Source organism: Osmia lignaria, chromosome 15 (genome assembly GCF_051020975.1).
Source record: "Osmia lignaria lignaria isolate PbOS001 chromosome 15, iyOsmLign1, whole genome shotgun sequence".
In the NCBI taxonomy this organism is placed as follows: domain Eukaryota; kingdom Metazoa; phylum Arthropoda; class Insecta; order Hymenoptera; family Megachilidae; genus Osmia; species Osmia lignaria.
In genome coordinates this window covers 10,733,414-10,752,754 of record NC_135046.1, presented here as the reverse complement: position 1 = coordinate 10,752,754, position 19,341 = coordinate 10,733,414, and the positions used below count along the sequence as shown (strand labels likewise).

At 45.1% G+C, this 19,341-nt stretch overlaps 1 protein-coding gene across 1 annotated transcript in view; it reads left to right on the top strand.

Moving 5' to 3' along the window:
* Positions 1 to 15,533, top strand: part of Optix (optix) — a 39,344-nt gene extending 23,811 nt beyond the window's left edge. Inside the window, exons 2-3 of the mRNA XM_034315863.2 lie at positions 12,907 to 13,302; positions 13,515 to 15,533. Of these exons, the coding sequence (XP_034171754.1) occupies positions 12,907 to 13,302; positions 13,515 to 13,899 (781 nt within the window). The 3' untranslated portion in view covers positions 13,900 to 15,533. The remainder of the gene's footprint in view (positions 1 to 12,906; positions 13,303 to 13,514) is intronic.
* The last annotated feature ends 3,808 nt before the right edge of the window (positions 15,534 to 19,341 follow it).

Sequence of the window (19,341 nt, the reverse complement as noted above, 5' to 3'; positions counted from 1 at the left end):
CCGCCCGGTTCGGCGCGTTCTAATTACAACGGAAATGGAAAAGCGATGAACGCGCGTCGACGGTATCGGAACACCGGTACCCCTTGTCCCACTGGTCGGCACGGAAAAAAAAAAATACACCCGCGTTCCCAGGCGGCTAGTTGCGTAATAATCGCGCGGATCGCGGGCCCACCGGCGAGCGAACGCGTGGCTATCGTTTAAAGCACGATTTCCTCCGTTCGCCTCTGTGTACTTCCTACCTGCACGGACCAACATCGTGCAATGCTCCGTATTTTTTTCGTGTAATAACACGGTGTAATTAGCGTCCGACAAAGTAGCGATAATTACCGGCGTGTTTTCAGACACGGCAGCCGTTTGCGATCCGCGTTAAAGAAGAATTTATGGCACCGTGGCTGGAAGGGTTAACGAAGCGAGGCTGAAAAGAAGCAGTCGACACCGGCATAGATTGAAACGGCCTTTCGAAAAGTTACCAGCCAAGGGACGGGGTTCGTTGATCGATTAAGAAATAAATCGGAAATCGAAAAACGTTTCCGTCGAGCGAAATGATCAGTTTTCCTCCTCGAATCGAATCAACGCGTACGCGAACGATTTTAAAACGTGAAACGTTATGGATCAGCGGTTCTCAATCGGTGATACGAATTTCTTTTTCTAATTTTAACTGGGATATTACTTTAGAAATATAATAACACGTCAAATGGTGTGGAGGGGTCACCAGTGACCACCGCTGCAAATTAGAAATAATTAAATGGAAGTAATAGAAAATACATTCATCAGCGACTGTATGTAAATAATTTTCTCCAATTAATAATTCATCTGAATCTTACTGGAAACAAACAACCCCTTAATCAATCGTTATCAAACTTCAACGAAAGAGATCATGAATCAGAAAGCAAGTACCCGTTCAATTAACAGGGACATCTTTTTCATAAAATTAATTATAAAGATACAAAGCCGATGAAACCTCAAACAACAAGATCTCGAACGAGTTACAGTTAATTTTGATGGGCCGGAAGCATCCACTGGACTGAACTTTGATTAATATCGTCAACGTGCGTACCTGTAACCGGGCACGTACAGCGCGCGTGAAAAATACCGTCGTTACTTCAGAACACGTTAAAATTAATCCTCGACCGGAGGGTAGAGATAACGGATTAATTAGCGAGCAACGTGCAACCGTGGGCCCGAGTGTTTTTCACTGGTCATTTTGTTGCTGTGTCCGGCAACAGCAGCAACAGCAGCAGCTTTTCGGCGTAATCGACCAACCAGATACGATCTAACAGCGTCTCGCACGCGCGCGTGTTCGTTTAAAAGCTGGCGAGAGTGTGTTTAGCCAGTGCAAAAACTGTAATGTACTGGTGGCGCGGTGCACGTGAAATCTGCATGTAATCCCACCACAGAGAGTTTCGGGGAAACGTCGACGTACATCGCGATGAGCCAGACAGATAATTTCACGAAACTTCTTCGTTACCCGGTGTGTTATCGTTTCGATCGAGCATCTATACCCTTTGCCGCCATTAAGCTTCTTCGTAAGTAAAAATTGTACGTGTAACGATGCTTCGACAAAGGGTCAGCTCGTAAACACCGACGATAAAGCTTGGCCTCGGTGTGTGACCTTAATGTTGCATTTCCACATGCGTTTCAGACGACCCCGTCGGTGTTAACGACGCGGTATCTGCATGCTGCCCTGTCAACCCGTTGCAAATGTCTTAACAAGGGCTCGGTCATTGCGCGAGGTGTAATTATTCGGGCATAGGCGCCTTGCAAGGCGTTAGCATTAACGGTAACGTACCGATCCCTTCCCAGATACATTCATTATCGTTCAGAAACCACTGGAAGATATCGTCAAAACCTTCGTGCAGCTTTTTCTTGAAAAATAGTCGCGTTTGTTAGAAACTCAATTGCTCCAGACGAATTCCTTATTACGCTCTAGTTGAGTACGCTAATTAACTCAAGACCGAGTCACGGACGTAACAATTCATTTCTAACGCTTTCTTTTTTTAATAACTTCGTTGGAATTAATCTTGAACCATGTATTTCCTTAACTATTCCAAAAGTTAGCCAAGTAGAAACAAAATGGAACTGCAGCGAAAGCTATCAGCAATTTATGCGCCTCCGGTAATAGAGTTTCCTTGAAACGCAAGGCTGACTCCTTTGTGGAATGCGTAATATATTTCGAAACCCCAGGTCTAGGTAAATTACGCGGTGTAGGTGTGTTAATATTTAACACGACGTTCACGATAACGTATCCTCGCGATGGATACGGGAGAATTGTTCGTTCCTTTGATGGTAAATGTCGAACTTTGTACAGGCTGTATTTTGGTCCAAGGAAAATCGACATGGCGAGCTTATTAAATTTGACACTTCAAGAAGCCGGAACATTGAAAAGGGGCCAGAAATATCAACGTACACGCGTTACCCCGTCGCAACCACCCCGTGGACGAGGCGTATCCTGACGCCTCGAGGGATCAGGGATTTGCTAATTTTACCCAGGACACGCGGCTCTGTGAAAATACTCTGCCGATAAAATAGTTCCTGCTCGACCGATTCCCTTGGGAAAATAGGATCGAGACACGTGGGATTGTATCTATTTCGAAAACCAAAGACAGAAATTTCTGCACGCTGACAATGGTGACTTGTGATGTATTTGAAAAATTAGATAACTTATCAAATAATTACCATATATCGAAGGGTTGCTGGAGCCCTGGTAATCTAAAAAGATTTAAATTTAAAATAATCGTCAAAGTCTGAGGATATTCCTATTCGAGTTGCATTTTATTGAAAAAGAAAACGAAATCGAAGGGTACGATTTTTCGGTCAAGGAGATTTCGATCGAGTCGGATTCATTGGAAGGCTGACGATCGCGTCTGCCGAAGGGGAGAGACGTTTCGAAGCCGAAGTCGAAGGCCGGCTCGGCCCGGCCCGTTCTCGAAGAAGTATCCTCGAGATCGGTTAAAATTGGAAAGGTCCTCGCGCGTGGGGTCAATTCATTGTTGAAGAGGCTATTCTTGACGCGAAATTGCCTGAAATTGGTTTACACGGACACGGCCGGCACGTCAGAAATTGATTCGCACTCCTTCTCTTCCCTCCCCTATGAGATACTGAATGCGTTTAATTTTTCTGCTCGGCTACGTTTATTCCCCACGGGTCGTCCAGCCTCGTTCTATTCGACGAAAGGGAGAAAAGGAAGAGAAGAAAAAGATTCACCAGCGATCTACCTTGGCGTAGTTTCGCGAAGAAAATCTGTTCGAAGGAGAGCGGTGTATTATTAATCAAGAAAATGCCCCGGGCAAATGTCTGAGAGCGAGCGTAATTTGGAAACGATAATGCAGCCTTCGTAAAGGTCGCTGATAAATATACGATGGCTGTCGTTGAATGTTCACGGTGTACGTACAGGGTGGCAATTTCCTCGTTGCTTCTCTCCCCATCATGGGAACAGAGAACAGAAGAAGCTCGCTCGAACGGAGCGATTTCGGGGGTGGCTGGTCGTCGTAATGTCTTTAATTCAGCAGTCGTCGAAGACGCCTCTGCTTTCGTCTCCGGATCGAGTTATCGTGGGGAATGAGAAAAATTAATAAAATGAATCAACAGACGACGCCGTGGGGGGCCTTTCTCTCTTTCTATCTCGCCAGTCTGCCTGCAGAAATTAGCTAAACGGATTCTTTCTCGACTCAACTCGATTCAACTTCTTGCTTGCTGGTAATTCGTAGCCGAGTCTAATCACGGTTAACTAATTGCCGCTGAATTCCAGCTTCTGTCTCATCCTCGTGTCAGCCACGATATAAATCAATGCTTGATTAATCAATTAAACACCGAGCAGTGAAACGACGCTTGTCCCTTGATGAAACTTATAAACAATTTTTGAGCAACAATAACTGTTATTATTAATATTTAAAATTAGGTCGGATAAATAATCTGTGTGCCCAAGTACCGTACGTCGCCGACTATCCGGACAGAGGGTTGACAAATTTCCAAGTCCTTATTTCAACCTAACTAATCTTTACATTTCCCCTCAATATTTATCAATAGAATATTAAGAAACAGAAATTAACTGCAAAAAATATTAAATGAAACGTTGCATTAACTCTTAGTTCGTAATGGATTAACAACATTGTTGGGATCGTAAAATGGATACGAAAGTCAATCGCATCGTCGAAATTAATATCTTGCTCGTTTTCCAGAAAGACGTTTCAGTCTCGTCCATTAATACCCTTCCTTCTCGCGAGTGAACCGCCGATGGACGATGGAAAGTCGGATGATAGCTTCGCGTTATTAGCCAGGATAATTAACACCGTCGTACTCCGTGCAATCTTACGTTAACTCACATCGTTCTAACAATCTGGAATTTCAGCCTCGTCTCGTGCATTATAGCAACAATTAGCTACATCACGGGGCAGATTTTTGACCGAGCCTTTTCCTCCTTGTGTTCGATCAAGCAGAAGCTAGCAAGCTTCCATATCGAACGCGGTTGAATTTATAACGAGCATAGTAGCCGGGCAAAAACGGCACGAAGCCGCTCTGTACCGCTTAATTGCTTAATCAGACGCAGTAAATCTTACGATACAGGCGTTTTACGAGCGATAAGACACGACACTCGCATCTCGTGCCACCATTCGTCTTTAATTTCGATCGAAACGAACGCTTTAACCGCAATTTCACGTGACACGCGAGTGTCACTCATTTTTCATACGATCTATCAGCGGCGAACTTTCCATGGAAGGTGTGTTTAATAAAAATATTCCAGTAATTCTAGCCTATAAACACGCTCCATTAGACCACTGAATGGTATGTAATTTGCGGTACGTGCATAGAAGATATTTTAATTGTATAATTGTACGAAGCGTAACATCATCGCGATATCGTGTCGAATTAAAGGTAACGAGATCAGCGTGAAAATGACGAGAAACAGATCCATCTACTATCGATCGAAGTGAAACTTGAATGGAACCGTTTCGTTTTTCTTTCGTTAAAGGCAGGCGATCTTCCGTAACACGAGTCTCGTTTGCGGTCTCGTTAAGGGAACACCCGGTATATTTAAGGGGGATAACCGTGACCGGTGATGTAACGCAACACTGTAGTCCTGATCCTGATCCATAAATGAGATGGTATCTCCGGCGCCCTGGACGCGACGCGTACATTTGACGCGTATATACCTGGCCGTGGTGCGTTACACGCACGTATGGCGTGCGTATTATGCTGCAGAAAGGTATCGAGTGACCCACGTAAATTCTTCGTCGCTCGAACGAGCCACGAAAAGTTATTTCCTATCCGCTCGGCCATCTTGTCTCGTTGATTCTTCTGGAACACCTTCCAGAGTGCACGGATTTTATTTTATTTCCTTCAACAATTTAATATTCTTCGTCGCTTAATTTCTGTTTATTTTTCTACTTGCCGGGGTTATCGTGCCAATAATGATACACGCAACAGTATATAGTTGTTAATTAGGATGAAGCTACTTATATAAAAATTGAAACGTTAACGTAGAATTTTCCTGGTTCGATGGAAACGATTATGAAATCGATAGTTGTCCGGGGGTAAAATGTGTCAAAGTTACACTTGAGGGACTTCAATAGCAACCGTTGAATATTTGATGCGTCAACCGTTATTAAGCGGACGTATTGTCCATTTCCGTGATAAAGTAGAAATTACAGATCAGAAGTCAGCATTACGGTAGAACGATATCGTTTCTAACCAGGGGCAGAGAATACAAAGAGTTACGGAGAAACGATGAGATCGTCGGCGATAAACGAAATCGACCGGTTCGAAACGTATTCGTCACGCGATTCGTGAATTATTTTCGGATATAATGGAAACGAATTATATCCCGGAAAGTCGTTCCCAACGTTGTAATCTTGTCGACGGTGAAATACGGAATATGTATATCCTGAACGTCCCGCGACGATTTTTACATTTGAATCTTGACAATGACGACACCCGCCCTCGGGCTATGAAAACGTTACCCCTATCGCGAGCAATGATATCCCCCTAGTCGGTCACTGGTGCATGAAACAGTTAAGCATCGACAATGTAAGCCAATCAAGGGGTGGATATATAAGGGGTGTATCACAGAGCGGGCCGCGGTAATCACTTGGAATTGCGTTAAATTTTTACTCCCTCATCCCGCCCCCACCCCGAGGGGTTTGCGTCTTAGTCTTTTGATGGTAGGATCGACAACCGGCTAACGATGAATTTAACTGTCATAATATCAACATCGCGATAGAATCGTAATTTCAGAAATATATTTTTCTATGCTTTTTCACCTCTTTCTATATAGAACTTTATTCTTCAAACTATCAGACAGTAAAAGGTTGTATCCAATTTAAGGCTCAGTGCGTTGGAAAGGAGGAACGGATGAAAGGTCCTTACCGATCGAGAATAATTCGCCGCGTTTACAACAATTTCTGTAACGTACCCCATATACCACGAGCTCCGGTTAGATTCCCTTTAGAGTGGCCTGGCAAAGCCCCACGGGGGTTTCTCGGATATTACGGGGCAACAAAATAATAACACGAAAGGAGAGGACGGGGGATGGAGGCCGGTGTAGCTGGTAAGGTGGCCGGGGGAGGTTTTAGGGCGCAGCGAGCAAAACACACACGGACGGCGACTAAAAGGCTTACGGGGTAATTTTGCCAAGGCTTAAGGCCAGGCCAATCTGATCCATCCCGCGTGTACACGTGAAATCTTACACCGAACCGTGCCGTACGATCTTCGTAACCGAAGGGACAAAAAAGACAACGGAAGAAACGGTGGAAAGGGGGAAGAAAAGTCGAGAAGTAGGTGAAACGAAGAGAGACGAACCGATGCGTGTAGCTCGTTTGAAAAACGATACATGGTTACCTCAATGGCCCGTCTCTGTCTTACTTTATCCTCTCCACTCTTTTACACGGTTCTTACCGTTCGTTCTTCTACTTATTTCATCGTCCAGCTCGGTTGCCCTCGCGGTGAACACGAGCCCCGGACTTCACGGGCTGTCGCGCAGAATTTGGCCGGCGAATTTTTTCCCTGGAAATGGTTAATTGAGCGTGCGCCGGTGCAAACGAGAGGTTATACCGGGGGCTATTTCCTCTTTTTTGCTCCCGTCTCCTCCTTCCTCCAAACTTTCTCGCTTCACTAACGCTCCTCGGACCTCCTTATGTTACGTCCACGGTAATAGGAATTAAGGGCTCCTCCTTCGCTCCGATTTTTCGGCAACTCGATACACTCCTGTTCCCGAAACTTTGTTGTCCCTTTACTTTCAGCTAACGTGCATTAATACGCGTGAGGTCATAAATGCTATTCGTTTATTCTTTTTTTCTTTTTCTTTCTTCGTTCACCCTTGAAGCACAATTTTTCATGGGGGCTGATATTATTTCTTGGCGGTTGTTTAGCCAGCAGATACACAATCGAATCGATGCGATTCGTTGCGGTACGAAACGCTACTCGCTAAAGCGATCTCCGCAGATAAAAGACAGGTACGGATGAATGGCGAACGAAAGACAGAAGAAGGATCGACGTGGAGGGTAAAGGGAATGGAAAGAGAGAAGGAGAGCATATTTCAGAAGCGAAACTTAATTTGCCCCGAAGTGTGCCACGGGACTCGAATCAGTTCGAGGGCTCTCGAACCTCGGAGAGCCTTTAAGCGACGGCGCGTGCCTCAATCGGATGCCATTGAAGTTCCTCTCTTTCTCGTCATGCGATAATTGAGAGACATCGATTGCGGTGCACTCGTTTCGCCTCCTAACCGATCCGCCCTGCGTTCGATATCGTTCGAAACTCGCCTTACCAAACCATCGAACAGAAACACCAGTAATTTAACACCCTGCTACGCCCAAGGTGTTCGAATCTTTAAGGTCAACCTAAATGAAGATCAGATTGCTGACACTTTTAATTGAAATTATTAATACAATTAAATTACCATCATTCTACTTAGACTTTTTATATGCCACGAGTGTCCACTATGAAGAATTATTATCTAATTTCGTTCGTTTCAAATAATTGAATAAAATTACTTTGTGACAAAACTTTGGCAAACATAAACTGCAAGATTGTAAAGTGCTTATAAAGGGATCCTTCATCGAAAGTGTACCAGAATAAGAATTTGTTTACGCCAGTCAATATTCCGAACGGGGTTGGTCGAGCAAATATTGTCCAACGGATTTCCTGAGAATGCAGGACAGAAATTAAAAGACGAGCACGAGGTAGGATTCCTCTTTTTCTGATACCATCTTCCACGTTACTTTGCCCAACGAAAAGAACCCCACGCATAGGTTTAGAATACGTGAAGAGGTACTTCATGGTGTTTGCTGGCAAACACCCTTCGTTCTCGCGTTGCCTCGATGGCGCCCTTTTGCTACCTCCTGAACGCCGGCCCATTCGTCCCTTTCACTCGCGCACACAAACGGAGTCTGATTACACATTAATTATTTACCGAGTGATTTCTGATGTATGTACCGAGCAGCTTCTCGAAAACGGTTCATTAAATTAAATGAGACGCCGGATTCTCATTGAGACCGGTGGCCCACCAAACGCCACCGTGCAAATATCTCGAACTGGCAAAAAAATGAACAAAATTCCATTTAACACGTCTGACGCGGACCGAGGTTTATGGTTATTACAAAAGAAAAGAAAGACGGTACATAGTAGCGTTACGCGAAGTGGAAGGGGAAAAAGATGTTCGATAACCATCTATAAGTTTCTCGAAGGATGATTGAAACGGTTAATTAGCCTCTCGGCTCATTAGGCTGATCGGTAATTGTCTTCCACGAGATGCACAACCACCGACCGACCACACGGAGCCTGTAATAAACCAGAGACGCCGCGTTTCTCAAGGAAAATTATCCTGTCTCGTTTATCTCGCTTGAGTGCAAATATTTTTTCTACGACTCGTTGAACGGACAACATTTCGGGACGCGAACTTCCCCGGGGTTGCTCGCGATGACTAACCGACCGGGAGTAATTTCTCCTGGGTAGTAAGCTGAAGAAGAGTCTACGGTACAGCCTAAAACAACGGGATTAGTCTCGACCTGGACGAAGGAACGTCCTCGTCGGAGGAGGTCGAAGCAAGGATTTAATTTCCGACGATTTTTCCCACGGAATGGTCAGGGTAGTAGATGCCTTTCTCGAGGACCTTCGCAAACACTCGAAACGTCTATACCGTTGTAGGAAATTATTTGTCGTTCCCGGTAAATGACCAGAATCCTCCTAAGACGGAAGAGAATGTCGTTGTAATGTTTTTGAGCTATCATTCCGGAATGTGCCATTCTCTTCGGCAGTCATTTTTTAGGCTTCCATAAAGAGGTTAATTTAAAACCAAGTATAGCTACCTTCGTTGCACGAAAGAAAATGAAAAGGAAGGAAATGACGAGACGAATGGTGGCATCTGTCCATTCGCGAAATTCTATTCTGAAATTATTCCCCTTCGAACGCGATCAGGCCTGTACGTCGAAACAAAGAACCGTAACGAAGAAAACAAGAGGCCAGCTCGTCGTTCACAGGTAGCCCATGATTTGCAATATTTTAATCCGGCCAAAGATCGGGAAGCGTTGGCCGCAACATGGCGTCCAGAACGAGAGAGGACGCCGCGGCGTTTAGAGTGGCCTCGTTTTCTAGGTCGATCGTGCTCTTCTTCCTGTCACCCCCTAGCAACTGCCCGGAGAAACCGGGCAAATGTTTGTCCACGAACAAAGAGTATCCATCGACTGTGGCGGGTTCACTTGTTCCGTTCTGTCGAGCCCGAAATCTCGATCTGTTTGAGCAGATTTTTAAACGTCCTCCCTCTTTACAGACCTAAAAACGACCTGTCTTCTCTTCCACCCCTAAATTCGCCCTCTTCCTTCTAACGTATCTCGTGTCTCGTAATGGCAATGCCAATATTCAACGTTTTAATCCCTTACAACGTCGTGACATCAACTGTCCAACTCCAATTTAGAACAGTCAAAAATAACTTTGCACTTTTTATTTAAGGGGTAAAATTTATTTTTCCGTGTAAGACGAACGAAGAAGAGGAGGAAGAGGTTTTTAAAGACAAACCGAGTAGACGAACGATTGGAAGGCGGTAAAGGGGGGCGAAAATGAGGGGTCGTAGGAAGAAAGAACTGAGCATCGGAACCGAGTCGGCCAAGAGGGCCCGTATCGTTTTAACGTCTCTATTAGCGGCTATTAAAAATGAGCTAGAGATGAAAAAAAAGCGGTGAAACGAGGACGAAGGATGGTTGAGGGGTAGAGAGAAGATGAAGAGAGACGAGGGGGTCCCGTTTGCTTGAAATCGCGGGCCCTCTGTTCACATGCCGTCTCCTCCTCGTCCCGGTATCCAGTTACCTTTTGTGGAGGCCTTGCTATAGCTCAGATTTTCGAATGATATGTTCTCCATTGTGTGCACCGGGTATTTAGCATGGCACGGGGTTGCTCTAAATTGTGGGGCCCGAGGGGTAGCGACGGAGGAGAGACTCGTAGCACGCATGAAAATCTACTCTCTCTTCGACACGGGGTAGATTCTGTTAAAATGATATCCCTCGTCACTTTGACGGAGTCGAGATAGATCCGATTCTGATATCAGGTTGAAATTGATCGTTCTGTTTTTTTTTTTTTTTTTTTTTTTTTCTGTGGGGGACTTGAGAGATTCGTAGAAACTAGAACCGAGGAGAAAAAGAAGGGCGAATGGCTTCGAAATTTAGAATGGGTGTCCTTTTACAAATTATCCTACATTTTTTCTGATACCATGAACATTTCTTTAGTTATTTACTATTTCTTTCGAACGATATAAATAATCGAAATCTGTTTGAAAGATGCTAAAGCGATGGCAATAAAGGTAAAATTCCCATTGTCGTTGAAGCTTCTCGATCGATGATCAATCGAGCCTTCCAAGACAGGGCAAGGACGACCATCTTGCGCGTAATTACAGTAGCTTCCGTCACGGTTTGAGCCCCGGTCGCCGTCCCCGTGCATAATACTTTACAACGCGCACGGGGGATTACAAAAGTGACTCGTCATGCGGCGTAAATACTTAACGGCAGGGCGCATCCTCGTCCGCGGCTCCTTGCACCTGATACTTTCCCCCGGGAGACGCTGATGAATTTCTTTTTTAATCATGCCACCGCCGAAACTACCGCGTCACCTGTGATACCTTGTCCGCGTTCTTCGACTTGCCGCACGAATTCGCCACGCGAATCCCGCGTCCGCGCGCGAACATATGCCGCGAATACGTTAATATTGAAAAATTCATCGCTATTTCTCGTTAATTACCTACGGGGAAAGAATTCCACCGAATTCGGATAAATTAATGCTGTACCAGCCCGACACCGTAAACCTTTAATGCCACGATATTAAGACGGTCTTTGAATAGAAGGAGCAGGATCGGTGGAGGTGCATTAAGTGGAACAAAACGAGAGGCTGGCACATAATAAGTCGCAGCCGCTCGTGCGGGTGTCTCGTGAAAGGAGCAAGACAAAGGAGAGCGGTCTTGAGGCATAATTAAAACGCGTCGAGTGTCCCGTTGATGCGAGACACGAGGGAAAAGAAGAAACAGCCATTAGAGAAGGGATGACGAGGAGGAGTATACGGGTTCGATTACCGTGTCCAACGCGTTTCAAAACAGGTCCACCACGTGAGAAGTGGACTCTTCAGCGACAAGCTTCTTCTGTGTCGCGCCATATTCTTTGGAATCGAATAAATCGTATCGCGAAAATTTGACGTCTCGTTATGTCGTTCGGTTCGTTCAGAGAAGAATACGATACAAAAATGAAGCAAATCGACGCGAATATTCGAAGGTCCGATGAAGACGTGAACGAGATCGGTAGCCGGGAGAAGAAGGCGAAGCTGAAACTCCACCGGGAGAGTGAATCAGCTTCAATGTTACCGGCTCCTCGGCAGCGTCCTCTTTTTGGGAGCTCGACGAGCCAACCTGCCGACGATCCGACGATTCGCCTTCGACGAGCGAACCTGTTCGAAATCACTCGAGGTGTTACCGTGGTAACAGTGCGGGCTCGAAACTCGATTAGCAAAGAAAATACGGGAGTATCTCCACGGTCCCGGCGTTGAATCGATCTGAAGCGAAGAGGCTTTTAAGGCGACCGCAACATCTCATTGTCTTTGCTAGACTACCGAATGATTCTCCTTTCTCTTAACCCTCGAGCGACAGGGAAACGTTTCCACCTTACAAACTATCAGATCATTTCAGAACTCTTTATCTACTTCTTATAGAAATTTCTTATCTAAATGCGCAGAAAGTTTAATTAATGGGAATGTGCGTTTTGGTGGTGCTTCGATGTTAATAGAATCACTTTGATCCAAGAACACGGAAATGACAAGAAATTTTCATATTAATTAACAATGTTAACATTGTCCGTTGATGGTCTTGAGATATCAAGTTGTCCTTGCTAGGCGCGTATAAAAATTCTCAATGGGTGATGGTAGGATGAATCACACTTTCCTGTCGACAAGTCGGGACATCCGTTTCGATCGGCCGTTCGTCATTTATCTCGAGCACAGAGGATGAGTCGCGTGAGAAGTTCACGGCATTTCTCTATCTATACGTAATCTCTCGAGTAATGAGCTGGATCTTTCTTTTGTACGAACCGTCGCGGGGGAATCGTCGTTACTCTCCCGTGAATTCTTGCTCGCACCTGGGAAGGATGAGCCCGCTTATTAATTATGACCGTACCGCGGCGATGACTGGAAACAAAGTGTCTTCACTGCCGGCGTACATCCTATTATCCCGTCTAAGCGAGGACGAATTGAAATTCTCATCGCGATCAACGCCTACGTTTATTCTACGACAAGCCATCACTGACTTGTTACCAATGATCGGTGACCCCTTTCGTTAACCTTTCGACGATAGATGCATATTATAGAAACTGATCCTCGGTAGACTTGGAAAATATTCACTTGGAAATTTTCTTGATGTAACCTTCTCTTTTACGTGTTATGTTTCAGAATGCAGCAGCAATCTGGCACAGGAAACGGAAATACACGACGTACTCTCAGTCCCGGGCCTGGAGGTAGCGATTCGGAGGATTCCGATATTTCTCTCGGTGCAACGTCGCCTCCGTCGCCTAGTTCCTCACCTCCGCCAACTCATCAACCATCTCCTGTTCCTCTCAGGCCCCTTGGTCCCCTGCCGCCTCCATCCTTAAATTTCCGCTTCGATCCTTCGCAATCGCAGTTTCGATTCAACCACGCGACGGCCTTCAAATTCCCGCCGACGGGCTTCCGGTTTGGACCGCACAGCCCGCAACACAATCATCCGAACATCTCGGGCGGTGGAATCTTCAGGCTGACGGAAACGAGCCCGTTTCAAGCTGTGGGTCCTAGAGGTGATCTTGGATCGAGGTATGATTTTTGAAAATCTACTCTTAATCGTACACCTTTCTGTTCAATTGAATTTTCCATGAAACTTTTCATAATTTTCTCAACATCGTTCCGTTACGATGATTATCAATTATGGTGAGCGTAATTAAGGGACATAAAAATTAAAATCCTTTTTCTTTATTTAATAATTATTGGATAAACTACCAGTTGAAAGTGTATTTCTTTAATTTCAGACTGCCAGATCATTTAGGACTACCACCACCAAGATTGCACCCTCACGAAGGTCTGCTCCATCACCCTCACGTTCAGCATTCGTTACCGGAAGGAATGTCCAGGATATCGGATGCTTCTCGACTCTCTGACGGCGGGATTTCTCGGCTGTCGGACAGTCTGTCGGAAGCGCACAGTCCACCATTAATGGCGACGAATCTGTCGGTGACGGGTCCGTTAAGGGTTGCAGTGCCAAGCCCTCACACGCCCTCCTCGCGAGGCAGTCCGCCAACGGGTCAACATACTCCGCAGGGTCAGTCTCAAGGCCAGGGTTTGATAAGGGTCGCGACGCCTCCGCCACCGAATCCGAAACCACCGCAAATTCACCGACCGTTTTCGCCAGCGTGATACGATAAGGAGGAAGGATCGAAAGAGATCGTCACGAGGGAAATAACCGGTAACGATCGGTCTTTGGTGTCGAGGAAAATTCTATCCAACGACGAGCATCAGTTTTTCGAGAAACGGTTCGAGGTGTTGTGAGAAGAACGTGCGAGCAAACGTTTTCGTCGTAAAGAATGAAACGGGGTTGGTACGTGAGAAGTAATTATTCGAGATCAAAGAACGCGATACTCGGATGTAATCAGCCGGAGATCTACGAAGGGGCGCGAGAAAATCAATCAACTTCTCGCGTTGGAAATCCGTAAGCTGAGGCTCGTTCGGTGAACTTTGTTCTTGCCAAACGACGTGAACACGATTTATCGATAAAAACGCTAATTAATCAAAGTCGTGTAATTCGATAGACAAGTGCCCGGATCGTTGCTGGCTGACGATGCGTCGTTGAATTGATCGGACGAGTGCAATTTTCTTCTGGATAACAAAAAATGCGAGTGTAAATAAATAGAAGATCCGAGGAACCGATTACGAACACGTGGACTATTTCGATCTGATTGAACACACCGATCCGATCCGATCCGATCCGATCCGATCCGCTTCGAGGCTAAACGAACTCAGTGTAGTGGTGTCTTTTGTAGTTTGTACATAGCGATGCTTCCAGTAAAATGTTCTTCGGTGTAATCGTTGCCTGAAACTGTTCGTCATCGTTTCGAACAATCGTGCTGCATGAGCTATCGCGAACGCTCTTTCAATTCGAAGCTCGAAAGAAAGATGTCTGAGCATAGATCGAGTCCTAACTTCGCAGATAATCTTGTTTGTCTAATAAATCGGGCTGAGACGACTTTCTATCGAGACCTAACGAATTTTACCGATCCGTGATGATATTCTACGGGCATACTTTCGACGAGACGAAAATCGCACAATATCGCTTGCTTGCAGATCGAACGAAACGAGGGAAATAATCGTCGGAAGTGAATTAATTCAAGATACAACTTCGCGAAACTCCCATCACCCCTTTAGTCTAAGTAGAGATTAGCGATTTGTAAATTTCACTAATCGATTCGATCTTTGACTAATCGTTCGCTTCGAAGGTTAAACAGCTACTATCTCGAAGATGCGAAGCATTATCGAGGAGCCGATCGATCCGATTCTGATACGTTATAGAGAAACGGTGCGAGCACGAGGCTTTTAACCCCTCTGTCTTTGTAGATACACACAAGCAAACATTGCATACAAGTTAGCAAAATTTCTTGTATAATCGGCTCCCCACCCTTATAAATATGAACATACTACGATCTACGTATACATAGGTACCTTACTGCTAAAGACTATTAACACACGGAACTATACATATATAAATATACATACACGAGGAGAAATGAAGCATTATTATTATTATTAATATTATTGATATTATTATTAATATTATTATTTGCGGCTGTACATACATTCACGCGAAAATATATTAACAGATTATTATGACATTACAAGAAACAGATTGTGAGTATTCAATTATCTTATGCCGAGAAGGGTGGAACGAAAAAATCAAAATTGTGGAATTATTTTTTAATAGTGGAGAAAATCTAGCAATCTTTCTTCGTTATTAGAAGTCACGAACAATAAAAAAAAAAAAAAGTTCTACCCCTATTTCGTTCTGCCCTAATGCTAAATTCCATCCCATTCCAAATATGTAATTACGAAGCAGAGTATCGTTTTCACAGAAATTCGCCATCGAACATTAACGAACGCGTTGAAACCATGTACGCATAGTTGACTCGCGGCAATTATTCGCGGTTGCAATTCCCCGGCGGGCGTGAATAACATTTATTAATTAATATATCGCTGTTTCCGGCGGACTCGTGGCCACCCTCTGATCGGTGTCTGGCTACGAGGAAACAATTAAAATAACTTCTGGAAAGAGCGAGGCAATATTCAGGTGGTAGCCTCGTCCTTCCCATAATTTAAGCGCCGCGATGCCCTCTCTTCCCCCACGGCTTGGGTAGAGTGCTACGAATTCGTCGAGTCACCGGGCTCCCTGTTAACGAACCCGAAAAGAAGTCGCCGTCGAAATACGGATCTTTTCTCGTCGAAGGTCAACGCGAACGCGCCGCGGCGTCCGGAGGGACAACGAACAGAGGATGCTAGGAACAGAGAGGAGAAGAGGGCGACGGGGAAGGTTATCGACACGGTTGCAGCCAGTTGAAGAGAGCAGGAGATACGTTGATAGAGCAAAGTGCGAGAGAGAAGGTTTGAGCAGAAGCCGGAGGAAGAGAGTAGTTGCGCGATAACGTGGCGTGGGCGGGTGTCGCTGACAAAATGGACCAATCGGCTGACTGGGTTGCCTTGTAACCGATCCCGTGGGTTAACCAGGAACCAGGAACATCGACCAAGACTCTCGAAAAAGCCGATATGCCCAGAGCGCACGCCTAAAACCGTCCTCGTCACCGACTCCACCCTGCTTGATGCTTCCACATGCGACCACTTCCACCTCTTTTCCCCCCTTTCTCACTTTATTCTCTCTCTCACCCTTCCGCTCCACGTGTCGCGATCTTCCTCTATCCCGTTCCGTTTCCCTCGTTCGTTTCGCGACTCCACCATAGTCTCTCACCGCCTAACAGAAACTTCTCCCGACAGCTGGGTGGATTCTTCGCGGGAAGATGGAGTCGTTAGGGAGCACCTAGAATGGAGATATTCTCTGCGGCCGGAGAACGAGTTTCACCCGGAGAGTTGCTAAATTACTTCGATCAAGTTGGACGTAATTGAAACTAGTCATTGAGAGAAACGTGTTTAGGGACGAATTTCGAGAGAGCCAATCGTTGTCTCGTTGCGTAATGCTGATCGTCGACTAACGATGATCGTGGACATTTGTAGTTTCTTTATTTTAGAAATAATATTATGGCGTTGGTAAAAATTGAAAATTGAAAAGCCATAGTTCAATTAAAATGAACATTAACTTGAAGTTGAACGTATAATTTTTAAATGAAAGACTTTCGTATATTACAAGAATTTTCAAAGGAACAGTATAAAGTTTAGAAAAGGAAAATAACAGGAAGTACAAAATTATGGTCCGCGATCTGAGGGTTAAAGAACAATGTTTTCTGGAAATAGTTCCTTCCTATTTAATTACCTATCCAATCACAACTAAATGACCGTATCGCAAGTGAGAACAGAATCCACCCACCTTGGTAGGTGGCTCATCCTCTCGAAAATACACAGTTGAGCGTTAAACGATGACGAGTTATTAATTCCTGGTTTCTCCTCGTTCCTTTAAAAAACAACCGTCCTGGCCTTCTTGATAAGCATCGTCTGCTATTCAACGAACGGAAGGCGGGGAAACCGTTGCGCAACAAACACGCACCGTGAACAATGCCTCTCGTTTCGACGTTGCTGCCCGTATCGGATACGTAGTCGCGAAAGAATTTCGTACGGGGAGAATGAAAGGATGAATGTCGCGATTATCGATACCCATCGGTTCCGTGTACCGTTTTCAAGGTACCATCACCAATATGTCGTAGAAAGGGCGGCCGTTCGGTTTCCTCTCGTTCATCCGGTGTCTACTCTCCTCGTCGCCCATTCGACGGCACGGTCTCGTCTTGCCGCTCGTGTTTTGACAGTTGCTGCTCTGACACCTCTGGCACATTCATTAGAAAGTGGTTCTCAATCCCAGGTAACCATATTTTCTAACCATTAAACAGCGGATGCGAGAGAACTATAGCTTTTAGATATTACAAGTCAACGAAAATATTAATTAAAACATTATCTAAGAATCTTGTTACCCGTGATTCTTTTATATTTGCATATTTGCAACTTAAATCGAGAAGATTATAATTACCGAGATACAGAAGCCGAATTCACTATACTCGTGTTTCATCAGAATCAACGATCCAAATATTACCGAAAAGGATAATGAATAATGCATCGTACGCGCAGGTGGAAAGTTACTCCAGTTCCCATATCGCACCATCTGAATACCATTGGCCTGTTTTTAATCCATCGCGTCGGGTGAAGGAGGCACGGGTAAAACGAGCGGTCGCGAAAAAAAAAAAAAAAATCTTCTTTTTTCGCGTTATCGAACGATCGGGAGGGCCGCGTGCTTTATCCGTTCGCGGCTTTATCACAGCCCGGCCAGATAAACGAAGCGTAGAAAACATGGCATTTAACCATCAGGGGGATAGGTCTAGTTGAGAGACTCTGATAGACATCCAGCTGTCCGGATTTAGATGTTAGGATAATACGGTGTGGTCGGGGCCTTACAACAAAATAATGTAGTCCATTCTGAATGGCGTAGAGCCGGAATGAGCGAGGGCGAGAGGTTACCAGGTTAGACAGAGAGGAAGTAATCGTGGACGACAGAGGGATAAGAGAGATAGAAGAGAACGGCAAACGGATCGGTGAAAAAGAGAAGAGAAAGAGTATCGACAGAGTAACCATTTCTCTAGTGGTTATTTGTAGACAGATTCGACACCGTGACAATGCCGCGAAAATCATAATGGGGGCCCACAAGGGAGCCCCACTATGGGAGGCCTTAGTGAGATTACGATGCCCACCAGGTATTTGTTGTAGGTCTTAGCCCCGGCGCTGGGGTGCCATGGAGAGGTGTGAAAGTGATGGTAAATCTTCGGTGGATCTTTTTAAAATCACTACTCACCATTGTTGCGGTAAGAAGTTTTTCAGGCTTTACGCTTTCTGTCCCCCCTCTCCTTTTCTTGTCTCGTGCACGTTCTATATTTTTCCATCTCCTCTTCCGGGCCCCGCTAGCCGAGATCATGGGCTCTTAGCTGCTTAAGGGTGCGAGGAGAACTTGCGAAGAAAAGGAAACGCGTCCACGGAAATCAGTATTGTGTTGCAAAGAAGTAACAGCGACGCGGAATGACCCGTCATAAGATGATTCATACTTTGATTTCTTGAACCTTTGCGCAACGTAAACAGTCTTTTCGCGCGTAGAATTTTACGTGGACCCAGAGAGTGTCCATTGAACGTGATCGTTTAAAAGGTGTCTCGTGAACCGGCTGTAACCCGTAATAAACCAGCCCCAATGAAAATTTCGAATTCGAAAATCGACGTGTCAGCTTTCAACGGGGGGGTCTCGTATCCGAGTTCACACGGGGTTAATGAGAGGTTAGATATAACTTGCCATTCTGGCTCATAATGCGACACCGGCGTACGTTTAATTTAAGTATATCCCGTGCATAAGATTTCAATGGGGGTGTGTCACGCGTCATCCCCCTCGGTCCCTTCTACAGGCCCGCAACAACTTCATGGGAAAAAGAAAATATTTAGCTAACTGAAGTAACTGGCCGTGAAATATTTTCGTCTCTCGGTGCACGATTGTCGGGGCAAACGTTTAGCTTAGCGAAGTGAAAAATAATGAATTTCAAATTCATTTACATGGGATACCCCTTATATTAATTTAGGGAATTTAATACGCAAACATATGGAAATATTCTTCGACAAGAA